This window comes from Ambystoma mexicanum, chromosome 8 (assembly GCF_040938575.1).
Source record: "Ambystoma mexicanum isolate Mex_15411 chromosome 8, UKY_AmexF1_1, whole genome shotgun sequence".
NCBI lineage: Eukaryota > Metazoa > Chordata > Amphibia > Caudata > Ambystomatidae > Ambystoma > Ambystoma mexicanum.
The window spans coordinates 15,828,972-15,846,094 of record NC_090929.1 but is presented as its reverse complement, the minus strand read 5'-3'; the positions used below and the strand labels follow the sequence as shown (position 1 = coordinate 15,846,094).

General features: G+C 48.5%; 1 protein-coding gene across 1 annotated transcript in view; it reads left to right on the top strand.

Moving 5' to 3' along the window:
- The window catches only part of SLC27A4 (solute carrier family 27 member 4), a 297,326-nt gene extending 286,259 nt beyond the window's left edge, over positions 1–11,067 (top strand). The window contains exon 13 of the mRNA XM_069609143.1: positions 10,369–11,067. Within this exon, the coding sequence (XP_069465244.1) occupies positions 10,369–10,526 (158 nt within the window). The 3' untranslated portion in view covers positions 10,527–11,067. The remainder of the gene's footprint in view (positions 1–10,368) is intronic.
- The last annotated feature ends 6,056 nt before the right edge of the window (positions 11,068–17,123 follow it).

The window sequence follows — 17,123 nt, the reverse complement described above, 5'->3', positions numbered from 1 at the left end:
GACGGCGAGTGATACACCAAAAATCGCTCACAAGGCCAGGGAAGCGCAGAGGATGCCGGAAGGAAAGCAGGGACCGCTCCCGACGTCGAAAGAAGGCCCTAGCCTGCGAGAAGGTTTCTCAGAAGGCCAAGGGACCTTATCCTCAACGTTATGGGACAGACCTAGATGGATACAGGCAGAGGGACCTGCTTTTTCGCCTCCAGACGGTTCTGGTTTACCATACTGGACTGTTGAGAGATTCCAGTCATGTATGGACAAGCTGGACAGATTCATGTCCACTCCTGAAAATAAAACACCTAAGAGATCAAGGGAGGCGTTTCAGGAGGACCCTAGTGCTAAATATCCTAGATTATTTAACCCCCTCCAAGAGGACATGAATACTTATGACCTCACTGAAGAAGACTCTCACTTCCAGGAAGATGAGGACTTCTTAAATAGTGAAGACCAACAAAACCTCGGAATAAAAGAAGGTTTTGAGGAAAACACTGACATGGGTGGGGGCGGGGGGGCTTCGAGGAAGACCCAGATGAAGGTGGCTCACAGCTCTGGCAGTCACCAACAGAGTCTACAGACCCTGACATCTTAAACCTTCCGTCTCCTCAGACCACACCGGTCAGGAATCCATCACCAATATATGATCAACCCACCTTCAATGCGCTATTTCGAAAGGCAGCAGCGCATTTTGAGATTGAAACTGGTGAAATTACCCCTGATACTGATTTTGTTGAAAAAATCATTAAAGAAAAACCTCCCACTAGTCAAACCATTCCCCTCCTCGCCTCAGTTAAGAGACAAATTACTCCATCGCTGTCCACACCTGCACTGGTAAGAGGGGTCAATCCCAGAATTGAAAAATTGTTTACTCCCTCTCATTCAGACCCATTATACATTAGGGGTCACTCAATTCCAGACTCCTTGGTGGTAACTACCACAAGGAAAAGAGCAGGGGTTCCGCTGTCAACCAGCGAAGCACCACCAGACAAAGAAGGAAAGAAGCTCTATGCCCTGGGTAAGAGAATTACAGCCTCGGCAGCTTTTTCAACCAGAATTGCCAATAATAATACACTACTGGCAAGTTATGCTGATGCCCAATGGGGAAAATTGCGGCAAGACCTCGAAGTTCCTGAGCCCTTAAGAACTCGCTTATTGGCCACAGTAACAGAAGGAACTCTGGTTACAACAGCAGCAACAACAGCAGTACACTGCAGGCAACTGGTCCTCTACTCAGGGAACCAGTCGCCAGTACACACAAAGAGGACAGCGCTGTGGCAAGGGCAGAGGTCGGGCCCCACTCCCAGAGGTTCCCCGGCTACTAACACCAAATGACCCAAAGATTCGGGTCCCCTCCCTTGCATCACCGGTTGGGGGCCGGTTAACATCTTTCCTACCAGCATGGGAGGGAATAACATCAGACCGATGGGTATTGTTAACTATAGCCTACGGGTACTGTATAGAATTCAATCGGTCCCCCAAGTACAGACCCCCAAGGGGACGGCACCTGTCACCGGAACACCTCACCATTCTTCTTCAAGAAGTGGAACTACTGCTACTAAAAGGAGCAATAGAGGTTGTGCCACTATCACAGGTAATGGAAGGTATTTATTCAGTGTACCCAAAAAGGACTTAACCATGCCCCCTGTACTAGATCTGCACCCAGCGAACAAATTTGTCAAACCCCAAATGTATGGTGACCCTACAGGAAGTAATCCCCCTACTTTCGCAGGGAGATTACATGACAACACTAGACATGAAAGATGCATACTTTCATATTTTAATGTTGCCAGCGCACAGAAAATACCTCAGGTTCAGATAGAGGGCAAACACTACCAATTCAGGGTGCTACCCTTCGGCATAGCATCAGCGCCGAGGGTAGTCACGAAAGTACTGGAAGTGGCAGCGGCCCACCTGCGCAGGTTGTCCATCCCAGTATACCCTTACCTCGACGATTGGCTCATAACAGGGGATTCTTATGAAACATGCTTCTCAAATACCCAAAAGACTGTAGACCTTTTGTTCCAACTGGGCTTCTCCATCAACGAGAAGAAGTCCAGCCTAGACCCCAGCCAGATCAAACAATTCCTAGGGGCTCCAATTCGAACAAAGGACGGCCTCGTCTTCCCCTCCAACGAGAGGGTCCAAAATATGCTGTTTCAGATCCCTCAATATGTGGCCGGTCGAGAGGTGACGGTACGCAAAGCAATGCGTTTGCTAGGAATGATGGCGTCATGTATATATTTGGTACCTCACGTGCGACTGCGCATGCACCCAATGCAAGAGTGGCTCAACAGCCAGTGGTGTCAGGCCAGCGGACAATGGGACGATCTAGTGGTGGTCTCGCAGGCCTTGGTTCTCTCGCTATGGTGGTGGTCGAAGGAAAACCTTGTAATAGGGAAACCATTTGCCACCCCCACAGTGGAGGACACTCTAACCACAGACACATCCCTCACAGGATGGGGGGCTCACCTATCCCATCAGACTGCACACAGAGTTTGGACTCCGAGTGTAGCGTCCAAACACATAAACTTGCTGGACCTGCTAGCGGTCTTCAAAGCACTGAAGGCTTTCCAGGCACACCTGCAAGGGAAGACAGTGAGGGTCCTCACAGAAAGCACCACATCCATGTACTATCTGAACAAGCAAGGGGGCATTCACTCTCCAGGACTATCTAAGCTGTCCCAGAACATCTGGAAGTGGGCTCTCAGACACAACATGTTCCTGTCGTCACAACATGTACCACAGGAACTCAATCTGCTGGCAGACGAACTCGGCAGAGACTCCCCTCTGCCCGCAGAATACGAATGGCGGTTACAAGAAGACATTGTCTTCGACATCTTCACACAATGATGAACAAGATAGTGCACAAGATGCACCAGGAACCAGTTACCATGATACTAGTGGCCCCTATGTGGGCCCGACAACCATGGTTCGCTCACTTGCTGGAAATGTCTCTGTCTCCTCCAGTGACACTTCCCTGCCCGTACAACATGCTGTCACAGGACAATGGCAGAACACTACACCCATGCCCACAGACCCTGAATTTAGCAGCCTAGCTCCTGAGGTCATAGAATTTGGGCATTTACAGCTCCCTCAAAGATGCATGGACATTCTCAGGGAGGCTAGAAAACCTAACACTTGTTACTGCTATTCCAGCAAATGGAAAAGATTTGTCTTCTGGTGTAGAGATAAGAGCATCAACCCAGTTGACTGCTCTCTCACACAGATTGTTCTTTACCTGACTCCCTTATTAGACTCAGGGTTGGTCTTTAATTCCATTAAAGTTCATCTAGCTGCACTTTCCGCATACACCACTTCTCAACACAAAGTGCCATGGTGGAAAGTCCCACTTATTAAGGCCTTCATGGAGGGGGTAAAGAGAATACACCCTCCTATAGCTAACCCAGCTCCCGGATGGGGCCTAAATGTGGTACTTAACAGGCTTATGGGCTCAACCTTTGAACCCATGCACAAAGCATCCCTTAAGAACCCCACTCTTAAAACTGCTTTCTTAATAGCTATCACCTCCATTAGGAGAGTGAGTGAACTACAAGTGCTCTCTATACTAGACCCCTTTGTAACATTTCACAAGGGTAAGGTGGTTCTACGCACACATCCTAGGTTTGCATCAAAATTTGTTTCTAAATTCCATGTCAACCAATCAGTAGAACTACCAACGTTCTTTCAGAACCCTTCAAGTTTTTGAGAAAAGAGCCTGCATACACTAGATGTACGCAGGGCTGTCATGTTTTACATGGAAAGAACTAGACCTCTGAGAAAGACTAATCAGTTCTTTGTCTCGGTGGCAGCAGGAAGAGAAGGAGATGCAGTTTCAAAATCCACTATATCTAGATGGATTGTCCAATGCATCACTCTCTGTTACACTCTTGCTAAGAGAGAACTACCCTTCAAGCCAAGAGCACATTCTACTCGAGGCACTGGGGCATCCATAGCATTCATTGCAAATGTCCCTCTGGAGTCCATTTGCAAAGCGGCAACCTGGAGTTCTGTACACACCTTTACAAAACACTACTGTCTAGATGCCCACTCTAGAGCTGATTCCCAGGTGGGACAAGAAGTACTAAGACATCTTTTCACTACTGTTCCTTCTCACAACCCACCTCCAACTCCGGGTATTGCTCGCTAGTCTATGCACTGCATGTGATTCTAAGCAGATTAACAAACATCAGAAGACAATGCATTACTTACCGTAAAAGCATTTCTGATGGTTGTATCTGCTTAGATTCACATGCGCCCACCCTTCCTCCCTGCTCGGATGGAAGGAACATAGGGCCTCATTACACGGTAGGCGGTAACCATGGCGCTATTAGTGCCATGGTTGCCGCCGGTATTTTACCGTGTCCACCTTGGTGGATGGCGGAATTACCGCCCTACTCCAAGGTGAGCGGGGGCGGTAATTCCCCATTCACCAAGGCTCTTCCCCATTCCCATTTTTGCCCCCATAGGGCATAATGGGAATGGGGAAGGTGCTAATTACAGTACCGCAAATTGCGGTACCGTAATTATCTCCGAGGTCCCTTTGCGGCACCCTACTTTAACGGCTGGTAAAACCAGCCGTTAAAGTCGGGTCCTGCAAAGGGAACTCGTAGTAAGGCGGTAGGGGTTTACCGGTACCAGTGCCCTTACCGGTACCGGTAGACCCCTACCGCCTAACGTGTAATGAGGCCCATAGACATCCTTACCTTTCTCTATTTTCTGTACTCACTCACGTCTAATAGGCTCCCTCAGGGCAGAAAAAATACAAACAGAGGGACCTCGACGCGTGAGGGATTGTGGGTACACTTCACGTCACTATAGGGATAGTGTTACAGACACGCCTTGTCGACATCCCCTTTTCGACTACGAAAACAAAATGCAATACTCTGCAGTGACCACTGGATGTCGGACTAGGCACAGCATGTGAATCTAAAAAGATACAACCATCAGAAATGCTTTTACAGTAAGTAATGCATTGTCATTTCTTTAAGTAATACCTGGGCCCTCTGAGGAGCAGAAGGCAGCTTAGGCAACGGGGTGAAAAGGGCCATCTTAGTGAAGCTGTCGATAGTTACCATAATGGTGGTACTAAGATTGGAGGGTGGCAAGTCCACGATAAAATCTGTAGAGATATCGGTCCAAGGACGTGTGAGTGTTAGGCTTCGGTGAAGGGTACCTAGAGTTTTTGAAGTAGTATACTTTCCTTGCATGCAGAATGAACAGGTAGAAACAAAGCTACAAACGGTGGTGGCTCTAATTTCTTTGTGCCCCGCAGTCTTAGAATCATGACACCAAGTCATTACCCTTCTCTGTAGGGCGACTTCCGGTATGAGTAGATGGGAATCAATAAAAAAGCAGACCTTCTCTTCGTCTTATCTGCATGTCTCCCCTCAGAGCGTTCTCCAAGTGGAAACCAATAGAGGCCTGTCGGACTTCCTGAAGGAGGGTGTTAACCACGAAAAGAAACCTCTTTCCTGGGAGCATCTTCTCAGATTCAGGGAAGACATCCACATCTTTTTGAAGACTCCTAAAGATGCCTAAAAATGCCATCAGCAAGAGTGTTTTGTTGACCAGGAAGATAAGTGAGGTAAAAGTCCTACTGTAAGAAAAATAAGCCCACCGGGCCTGACGGCTGTTTTTGCATTCCATTTGTTGGAGTACCTTCACATTTTTATGGTCTGTGCGTTCCTCAAACGGGGAACTGGCTCCTAACAAAAGATTACGCTGCTCCAAACATGCTTGTCAAATTGCCAGTAACTCTTTTTCCAAGACTGAGTAATTGTATTCGATGGGAGTAAGAGTCCTAGATTAATATGCCACTGGATGTTCTTGTGTATCGGTTCCAACCTGTTTTAGTACTGCCCCCAACACACAGTGTGAGGCGTCAGTCTCTACGATGAAAGGAGGAGACTGATCTGGCTGAATCAGGATGGGTGCAGAACATAATTGAGGCTTTAGGAAGTGGAAAGCGTGTTCCATCTCAGAATTCCACAAAAACGAAGTGTTCTTCTTTAAAAGGGAGGTGATAGGAAGAACAATATTGGACAAATCTGGTATAAACCCTCTGCAAAAACTAACCAGACCGAGAAAATGTTGGACATGGTTAACAGAATTAGCCAATCCAATATAGCCTTGGTCTTACGCAGATCCATTTCGATCCCTTCTTCAGACAAAATGAAACCAATCTAAGATACAGAAGTGGTCTCAAAGGAACATTTTTTGGGTTTAACCAACAATTTGCAGTGCTTCCCATAAATGATGTTGATAGTCCTCTCTCTTCCTTGAGAATACCAAGGTATCGTCTAAATAGACAATTACTGTGTGGAACAAAAGGTCAGAAAATACTCGATTTATAAGCCTTTGAAATGCGGCTGGAGCGTTTACGAGTCCGAGGGCATGACTCGGTACTCGAAGTGGCCAAAAAGGTGTGCTAAAGGCTGGCTTCCATTCATCGCCACTCTAGACCCGCAACAGATGGTAAGCCCCATGCTGGTCGAGATTGGAAAAAATCTTGCCACCCTGGACAACCTCAAGGATATCCTTAATCAAGGGCATTGGGTACCTGTCCCTAATATCAACCCTGTTAAGGCCTCTAAAGTCTATACAGGGTCTGAATTCCCTAGAGTCTTTCCTGGGCACAAAATACAAGGAAGCCCCGGCAGATGACCTGGATTCCTGTATAACTCAGTTTTCCCGATTGCTATCTAAATAATAATATTTTTCAGGCAGGGACAGTGTGTACATACGCCCAAAAGGAACAATCGACCCGGGGAGAAGATCAATAATACAGTCCTCTGGACGGTGTGGAGATCATTCTCTAGGGACCTTGTGCTCAAAAACATCCATATAATCCTAGTAAGGAGAATGGATATGATGTATGCCCTTATGGTTGGTCAATTCACCAAGGACGGTGGTTCACTTAAGTTCGCGTATGGTTCCCTGAAACAAAATGGGGAAGTAAACTGGACAGTATTGGCTGACCAGTATATGGCCGGACTGTGTCTACGAAGCCAGGAGATTCCCAATATTAAAGTGAAGTGTGCGTCTCGTATGAAATCAAAAGACAGACTCTCAGAGTGTTCATGAATCCTTATGGGCAATGGTATGGAACATCGGTTGATGGGTCAGTAAACCAAAGGCCTACAACAACCCCTTCCACTGGTTGGGAATGAGACTTGGAGATATACGGTATCTTCTTTTGTTGCCCATATTGTGTCCATAAAATGTCCTGCAACACCACAATCGAGCAAAGTGAACAGGTGCCTCATTAGGAATCAAAAGGTGTATTCGAAGAACCATCAGGGGGGTATCCATCTCATCAACTGGAGCCAATGATACTACTGCGGGACTCTTCACATAACCCCAACACCTGGCCTCTTCTAGGGACCGTTTTGTCTTTTCCCTGTCTTCGAGGGGGTACTTCTGGACAATCTCTCAATAAGTGTCCCTTGGAACCACAGTAGAGGCATAAGCCCTGTTCTCTTTGCCTCCTTCTTTTTGCCGGGGTTAAGGGTCCTTGAGCCATTCCACTCTGCATGGGTTCATCAGGAGATATGGGTTTCAGTATTGGAGAAGAGGATTAGGCCGTGGAACAAGTGATGATCCTTAGCTCTCTTCTTCTCTTCCTTACGTTCAGCACATTCTGAAAATCTATTTGAAGTACCATTGATACTAAGTCAGAAAACAAAGCTGGTCGACGAACCCTGGTCAGATCATCCTTGATGTCTTCATTCAAACTTCTGCAGAATATAGTGTATTGTGCTGTTTCTGGCCATCCGGCTTCATCTGCGGTCTTCAATTCTTTTCAATGTGGCAATGTGACGTGCCACTGTCCTCCTGAAGTAGCATGGTGTGGAGTAGCCAAGTTATCCTCCTCTTGCCACCCCCACATGCCCAGCGTTACCTGGCTTGTTGCATCACCCAGCCCCATTGGCGCACCCACCATCCACTACCAAAATCAGGCAGAGGGCTTTGACACTGTGCAGAGTAGGTTTTGGTATTGGCTTGTACAAGGAAGGCATGGTATCAAACAGTGAAGACAGACACAAGTGATCACAGTTCAAGGGTGTTTATTGAACTTCCATGGGTTGGTTAAATGCCTATCTAACCCTACGTCTAAGGATGGGAGCAAGCTACGACCATCAAATAATAATAACACAGTCTTAGTGGAGTCTCTGTCAAAATCAAAGGGCCTATATTAATAAACCTATTGCCAGTCCTTACTTCTAAATACAAATGGTGTGGGACGATAATGTATGCAAAAACAAAAGTGTTCAAGAAATAATACGTCAGTATAGTCGAGCAGTTGGCTTCCCTTCCCCACGTTTTCAGCACGGGACAAGGCGGCACGTTCTAGCTTCGCACACACTCTGGCTTCTCTGCCACGAGGATACAGTTCAAAGCATAGGTATCAGGGCCTTCTGCCAAAGTCTCTCTCCCAATAACAGTGTCTTATTCCAGAGGGCCTGACATAACAAACAAGCACCAAAATTCCTTTCTTATCAGGAATTTCACATTCACAAGTTTCACAATTGGTCTCCCTCAATCGGGCTTGGACCACAGATCTCCCTCCTTTGGGTTCGCACCCCTTTAGCACAATGTTCACAAGTGGTCCCCCTCGTTCAGGCTCGAACCATGTAATCTCCCTTTCATAAGCTTTCCTCTTTGTATCAAGAATCGAAGACTTTCGATTGTTCAATGGGTTTCGCTTAAACCGTTGCAGGACCCCTTAGATTCATTTTATTTCTCATTACACTATTGTACTTTCGCTTCTGCCACTTCTTGGCTGGATACCTTACAGAGACCTTCGATTGAGCACACCTGGGGTGCCGGACCACTCTGTCACTGGTATTGTATCTTTTCACTGTTAATGTTCAAACATCCATAAGCTATTATGCTTTCCTCGTACCTTTCATCACATGTGTTGCCAATCTTCGTTCTTGCGCTCTTTATACAATGTTGCTGCTTGAATCCTTGATTTCAACACAGACCGGTCTTGAATCGGTCTCCCCAACTCACCGGCTGTGTTGATCTTTCTGGTGCTGCTTTGATCCTGGAGCCCAGGACGGTGCTATGGCGGCTGCTGCTCCTCCCCGACTCGGTTAGCCATGCAGGAGGGCCTGGGGTATCTCTGACACACAATGAGGATTCTTCAGTCTGGTTTCCTGGCCTTATGCTTTTTAATCTGAAGGATTCTGGAAAGTAACGGTTTTCCGCCGGAAAGGTCAAGGGTATTTCCCTCCTTGAGCACTGTTCTTGTTTTGCCGTCTTTCTTTCTTTGTTCAGCTGCCATCTGCAAAATACTGTTCCTTCGTGTGCTTTGTCTCTCTCCAAGTGTGCTGTCATGCTCCGCCTTTTATCCGTGTGGGGTCGTTTAATGGAAGTCAGGTGTGAGTGTTTACCAGTATTTGCCTGACCATAGTAGTGGGACATGTCAGGTACACTGCTTGGTGTGAGTCTGTTTTCTCCCAGAGCAGGCTTTCCTTGTGAAAGTGTTTGTGAAGGGAAATGGATGGGTTAGGGGGTGTAAAGTTCCCACATATCCTGCTGGGTAGGATGGGGTAAAGGTGTTACAAGGAGGGGGATACTGGGTCTTGCCATCCGGTGTCCAACTCTACGAAGACCTCTGACCCAGGTAATCCTCCTGCACTGGACCATCCTCAGGGTCTGGATCCAAAGCCGATGGCCGTGCCCTAGCCATCTGAGAGAGAAACCCCCGGGGACTAGTGGGTGAGACACCTTCCGGTTTCTCACACTTGGTAGCAGTGGCTGCTTTGAGCTGATGTATGCTTAGACATTTATTTGTGAGAACATCATTCTGCCAGTGATATTGGAACCAGACCATTCTGGCTCATTTGCACTCTAAGTCACTGTCCTCCTCTCTGAATTACTACAATTAACCTTTTTTGCAGTATCTTTGTTCCTCTCTGTCTCTTGCCCTCCTCTTCCCATTCTTCTCTCCCTCTCTCTCTTCCTGTTAAACCATTCTCTCTACCTTCTCTTTCCTTTGTGTCATTTCTGTTTTCTTAGTTCAGCTGTTATTACTGTTATTCCCTTCCTTCACTCTGTGTCCCTGTTACTCTGTTCTTTCTCCAATTGTCAACCAGTGTCTTTACCTCCTCCTTCCGGAGCCACCATTGCTCTCTTCAGCCTCTTGGTATTACCACTTTTCTGTTCAAGCTGTCACCTTTCTTCTTATCCTCCTCCCAGTGTCATTGTTCTTCTCTTCCTCCCATTTTCCACACTCTTGTCTTGATCCTCACTGTGTCCCTGGTCCTCTCTTCTTGCTCCAGCTGTTTCCATTCCCCCCTCGTCCTTCTCCAGATGTGTCCACTCTGATCTTCCTCCTGTTGTCACTGTTTTTCTCTTCCTCTGCAGGCACATTCAAGTTCCAGAAGACAGAGCTGCGCAGAGAAGGCTACGACCCACTGCTGGTGAAGGACCAGTTGTTCGTCCTGGATTCCCGCCTTGGACGATACATGGCTCTAGATGAAGAGGTCTTCCGGAACATCCAGGCTGGGAAGCAGAAGCTCTGATTGGCAAAGGGCCCATTCTCTAGATGCATGAGATGCAAAGGGAAGTGAGGACTCCATGGGCTTCTACAACAGGTCACGGACTAAGACCGTTGAGCATCTGTACGGAAACGACTGACCAAAGTACACAGAGCCCTAACGGGCAAGCCCAGTAGATCTGGCGTCCCGCCTCACTTGAAACACATCCATTGTTTCATCTGATACTTATACTGGAGAGGACGGCAGGTTCTTTTTTACTTTGAGTTGATTTTTAAAAATTAATTTATTGAAGTTTTTTAATTGCTTTTCTCTAGCTGTGATCAGGGGTGCTAAAGATGAATTATCGGGACCTTCTTGGACACCCTTCTCCCTCGTGTGGGAATAGGACGCTTCACCCATATACCCCCACAGAAGATCCTTCAGGCACTCCGACCCACGGAATGTGATTTCTGCATCATTAAGGAAGCAGCTGAATGCGACCAATAAGGGAAGTCCTATTTATTATATCCAGATGTTAGTGAAACGCTGCTCTTCAAAAGGGAAAATTCAACATCTTGTCCACAGACCTATGTGTTCTAGAAGTGTGCTTTTCTGCCATCCCGTGTGTGTGTGTGTGTGTGTGTGTGTGTGTGTGTATATGATATCTACTATTGTATTCTGTGCTTACTGATGTCTGTGTTTTTGCACCCATCCACAGCAGCACACAGTGGTGTGTTGTTGATTTCTGCACAAGTGTGCTGCAAGTGTGTGCTGGACCTTGAATACGTGTATTGTGAGTGCACACATGTGGTGCTGCTGATGGTTTTAAATGTACACCTGTCTGTAGAATGCAAGCACGCACCGATTGTTCCACTGATGGGGTGTAAATGTGTGCACGTATGTGCTCCTGATGTGTGTGCATGCACGCCTGTTAGTACCAGTGGTGGTTATGAATGCACTGCCAACTGCTGTGCTAATGGGTGTGCACGTACACAGGTGTTAACCTACATGTCCTCTGTTCATGGATGGAAATATGTGAGTGTACACCTGATGGCACCACTCATGCGTGTGAATGAACACACATCTGCTTTACGAATGGGTGTAGAGATGCTGTCTGTATTGCATAGGAGTAGGAAGTGTGCATGCACACTAGTTGACACTACTCATGGGTGTGAAGGGACACCTATTTGGTTTGTTTGTGGTTGTGAAACACTGTCTGCATTGTGTATGTGTGTGAATGCACACCTGCCTGCTCATCATATGTCTGCCTATGTGGAAATAACGTGCAGGCCCATTAGCAGGCAGGCGTGCGTGCAGGAATAACACTCCACAGACCTGTCTGTCAATTCTTTATTCTGGTCTGACTAGAAGGAAGCTTGAAGCGGTGCCTATGGCTTGTTAGGGCTTAAGCAGCACCTGGAATGGCCAGTAGAAGTTCAGAGTAGACAGCAGAGTGGACAGTTCTCAAACATAGGAAGACTGCACAATCTGTTTACAGAGAGACTGCCACCTTTTGAGTTCACACGGTCAGTTTTCCACCTTCTACCTCCTTCACAGGGCTGCATTCTAGTGTAAATTCACAGAGATTTGGACACAATCAGTGTCTGCTTTCAATGCTGGGTGGTGGGTTAGTCGGACGTCCAGCCTGTGACCTCTTCTGCTGGCTCTGGAACCGTTGCATTCTCATGCAGGATTCATGGGTTAGTCGGACGTCCAGCCTGTGACCTCTTCTGCTGGCTCTGCAACCGTTGCATTCTCATGCAGGATTCATGGGTTAGTCGGACGTCCAGCCTGTGACCTCTTCTGCTGGCTCTGGAACCGTTGCATTCTCATGCAGGATTCATGGGTTAGTCGGACGTCCAGCCTGTGACCTCTTCTGCTGGCTCTGGAACCGTTGCATTCTCATGCAGGATTCATGGGTTAGTCGGACGTCCAGCCTGTGACCTCTTCTGCTGGCTCTGCAACCGTTGCATTCTCATGCAGGATTCATGGGTTAGTCGGACGTCCAGCCTGTGACCTCTTCTGCTGGCTCTGCAACCGTTGCATTCTCATGCAGGATTCATGGGTTAGTCGGACGTCCAGCCTGTGACCTCTTCTGCTGGCTCTGGAACCGTTGCATTCTCATGCAGGATTCATGGGTTAGTCGGACGTCCAGCCTGTGACCTCTTCTGCTGGCTCTGCAACCGTTGCATTCTCATGCAGGATTCATGGGTTAGTCGGACGTCCAGCCTGTGACCTCTTCTGCTGGCTCTGGAACCGTTGCATTCTCATGCAGGATTCATGGGTTAGTCGGACGTCCAGCCTGTGACCTCTTCTGCTGGCTCTGCAACCGTTGCATTCTCATGCAGGATTCATGGGTTAGTCGGACGTCCAGCCTGTGACCTCTTCTGCTGGCTCTGCAACCGTTGCATTCTCATGCAGGATTCATGGGTTAGTCGGACGTCCAGCCTGTGACCTCTTCTGCTGGCTCTGCAACCGTTGCATTCTCATGCAGGATTCATGGGTTAGTCGGACGTCCAGCCTGTGACCTCTTCTGCTGGCTCAGCAACCGTTGCATTCTCATGCAGGATTCATGGGTTAGTCGGACGTCCAGCCTGTGACCTCTTCTGCTGGCTCTGCAACCGTTGCATTCTCATGCAGGATTCATGGGTTAGTCGGACGTCCAGCCTGTGACCTCTTCTGCTGGCTCTGCAACCGTTGCATTCTCATGCAGGATTCATGGGTTAGTCGGACGTCCAGCCTGTGACCTCTTCTGCTGGCTCTGCAACCGTTGCATTCTCATGCAGGATTCATGGGTTAGTCGGACGTCCAGCCTGTGACCTCTTCTGCTGGCTCTGGAACCGTTGCATTCTCATGCAGGATTCATGGGTTAGTCGGACGTCCAGCCTGTGACCTCTTCTGCTGGCTCTGGAACCGTTGCATTCTCATGCAGGATTCATGGGTTAGTCGGACGTCCAGCCTGTGACCTCTTCTGCTGGCTCTGCAACCGTTGCATTCTCATGCAGGATTCATGGGTTAGTCGGACGTCCAGCCTGTGACCTCTTCTGCTGGCTCTGCAACCGTTGCATTCTCATGCAGGATTCATGGGTTAGTCGGACGTCCAGCCTGTGACCTCTTCTGCTGGCTCTGGAACCGTTGCATTCTCATGCAGGATTCATGGGTTAGTCGGACGTCCAGCCTGTGACCTCTTCTGCTGGCTCTGGAACCGTTGCATTCTCATGCAGGATTCATGGGTTAGTCGGACGTCCAGCCTGTGACCTCTTCTGCTGGCTCTGCAACCGTTGCATTCTCATGCAGGATTCATGGGTTAGTCGGACGTCCAGCCTGTGACCTCTTCTGCTGGCTCTGCAACCGTTGCATTCTCATGCAGGATTCATGGGTTAGTCGGACGTCCAGCCTGTGACCTCTTCTGCTGGCTCTGCAACCGTTGCATTCTCATGCAGGATTCATGGGTTAGTCGGACGTCCAGCCTGTGACCTCTTCTGCTGGCTCTGGAACCGTTGCATTCTCATGCAGGATTCATGGGTTAGTCGGACGTCCAGCCTGTGACCTCTTCTGCTGGCTCTGGAACCGTTGCATTCTCATGCAGGATTCATGGGTTAGTCGGACGTCCAGCCTGTGACCTCTTCTGCTGGCTCTGGAACCGTTGCATTCTCATGCAGGATTCATGGGTTAGTCGGACGTCCAGCCTGTGACCTCTTCTGCTGGCTCTGGAACCGTTGCATTCTCATGCAGGATTCATGGGTTAGTCGGACGTCCAGCCTGTGACCTCTTCTGCTGGCTCTGCAACCGTTGCATTCTCATGCAGGATTCATGGGTTAGTCGGACGTCCAGCCTGTGACCTCTTCTGCTGGCTCTGCAACCGTTGCATTCTCATGCAGGATTCATGGGTTAGTCGGACGTCCAGCCTGTGACCTCTTCTGCTGGCTCTGCAACCGTTGCATTCTCATGCAGGATTCATGGGTTAGTCGGACGTCCAGCCTGTGATCTCTTCTGCTGGGTCTGGAACCGTTGCATTCTCATGCAGGATTCTTCATGTACAACAGTGGACTATGTGCCCTAACACCTATGTCACTTCCTGTGTTGCAGTTTCTATAGTACTTCCTTTACTGATGGCTTGACTCTGGAATTTCCCTTCTTGTACTCTCAGCCAGCTTTGCTACTTCAAGTTCTAATGTCCTTCGTATGTTGATGGTTCCAGTGTCTCCTCCTGTGCTTCTGGCGCCATGTATGGCATTGCTTCATGTGTGATGGGTTCACTTCCTGTACTGCTGGATTGTGTTGTCATGAGGCTCCTCTCATGGCCAAAGGTTCAGCAGAGAACGCTAAGCCAAGGCATGGGCTCACTCTTCTTATTGGAAACAGCAGATAACCAGGGATTATGTGTGACTGAACCCATGGACTGGGATCTGGAATCAGGACAAGAAATTGATTTACCTTAGAGCTGTGGTCCTCAGACCTTCCTACTTTCCTCAGCCCGGAGGATAGCTCCGGGGAAATGCACTCACCTTGGGAACATGACGACGCCATGCAACATGGGTTTGATCCTCGGTCGAGTGCTTAGAAGCTGGATGGACTCCAGCATGAAGTGCTATGTAAATAACAAATATTATTAACAAATCTGCCTTCCGGGCTGTCAATCCAATCCGTCTCTAGGGTTTTGAGTGTGTAACTCTTTCCCTGGTTCCCTGTAGACTCTTTGTCGGTTCGCTGTAGAATGTTTCTTGGTTCTGGTAAACTCTTTCTCTGTATCTTGTAGACTCCTGTCTTGGGTTGGTCTAGAGAGAGTGTCATGTTCATCCGCCTGGACTTCTGGAATACCTTGTACTACCACCCCTTCTGTCTTGGGTTGTCTGATGGGTGTTGAGTGCAGCTCTTCCGCTGCTCTTGGACCCTGGGAATAATACTCTATATTCCCTTATTGTGGTCTGGCCCAACTGATTATTCTTCGAGGCCTTCAACTACAATTTGGCCTTTCTTGCTGGATGAGTTTGTGCAGAGTTGAGGGTCTGGGGACCATCACTTTTTCCCCTCTGTTTCTTCCTGCACTCGTTTTCACTGCCTTCTCCCTTATTCCTCCTCCCGTCTTCTTTCTCCTTCTCTATCTCTCTCCTTCTGCCTTTGCTCATTTACCCCTTTCCCACTCTCTGGGCGCCCTCACCATTTCCCCCTGCAGCTCATGCTTTTACCTCACACCTCCACCTTTCTCTTCTTGCTCTCCTTGCTCTTGTCTCCTTTGCTTATTTTCTCTCGCCTGCCACTACACCGCACCTTCCTCCTTCTTCCACCTCTGCTCTTTCTCTTCCTCAGTTAGTTTCTGCCCCACCTCTGCTCTGCTGTCTCCCACCTCCACTCTCCTTTCTCGCTCCTCCAACCTCCTCTCATTCCTGTTTTCTCTCTCTCTCTCTCTCTCTCTCTCTCTCTCTCTCTGCCTTCGCTCAATGGCACACCCTGAACTCTTCTTTGCACTACATGCTCCTGACTACCACAATACCCGTCAGCCCTGCTCGCCTTTATACCTGCATGGGGATTGCCTCTGACGCTTATCGGACAAATGTGGTAACGAGTAACTGCGGAGCACACATGCTAGGTGCTTGGCCAATGCTTGTGTGGCCTACATGGATGGCAAGTGTGAGCACTCTATCGCAGCTTCACTAGCCAATGTATTAAAAGTTCTGGCCACCATTTTTGATTTACTTTCTATGCAGTGTGAGGGTGTAGGAGTTGCTTGAAGCTTTGGTCTCTCCTCTTTTTTCTTCCTTCTTGGAATCCTCTGGGTTCTTTGACCCCTTGCAGTCGGGATTTCGCCCGGGGCGCGGCACTAAGAGTGTCCTGGTGTCTGTGGTTGATGACATGGCCAGGCTGGTTGACAGCTGGGGAGTGGGTGCCCTGATTTTGTTAGACCTATCAGCGACTTTTGACACGTCAACCACTCCATTCTGCCTTCCCGCCTGGCCCTGGCAGGCCTCTCCCGTCAGACCTGGCAAGGTTAACCGTCTTCCTAACGGATAGGGGCCAATCACTTTATCTTCCTCCTTTTTCTTCCCTGTCTCACTCGCTAACCTGTGGGGTTCCCCAGGGCTCCTCCTTGTCCCCTATGATTTTTAATATCTATACTCAGCCTCTTGTTTGTCTCGTCCGCTCCTTTGGCCTTCGGTGCTACCCCCAAATATTGGTTCATGTCGATCTTAACCCATTGCAGGTGTCGTCGTGCCTGCGTCGGTGCCTGGCGGCTGTGTTGGGAGTGGATGGACAACAATTGGCTGAAATTAAAGGGGCACAAGACGGAGGTCTTGTTGGTGGGCTCCCCCCTAATCCTACACTTTGGAAAATCTGGGGGTTGTTCTTTCTTCTGCTCTACCTATGGCCCCTAAGGTAGGTGCAGTTGGCAAAGCTGGTCATTTTCATCTGTGGTTGCTACGAAGGGTGTTTCCTTTTTTGCCTAGCAATCTCCACCCTCCTATAGTGGCTGCTCTTGTACTCAGCCGACTGGATTATTGTAATTCTTTGTTTTTGGCCCAACCAGTGGGACTAATAAACCAGTGGGACTAATAAATTGTCTGCAGGTACTGCAAAACCTAGCTGCTCGAATTGCTACAAATTCACCCCATGGTACTCACACTTCAGCAGTCCTGGGCTCAT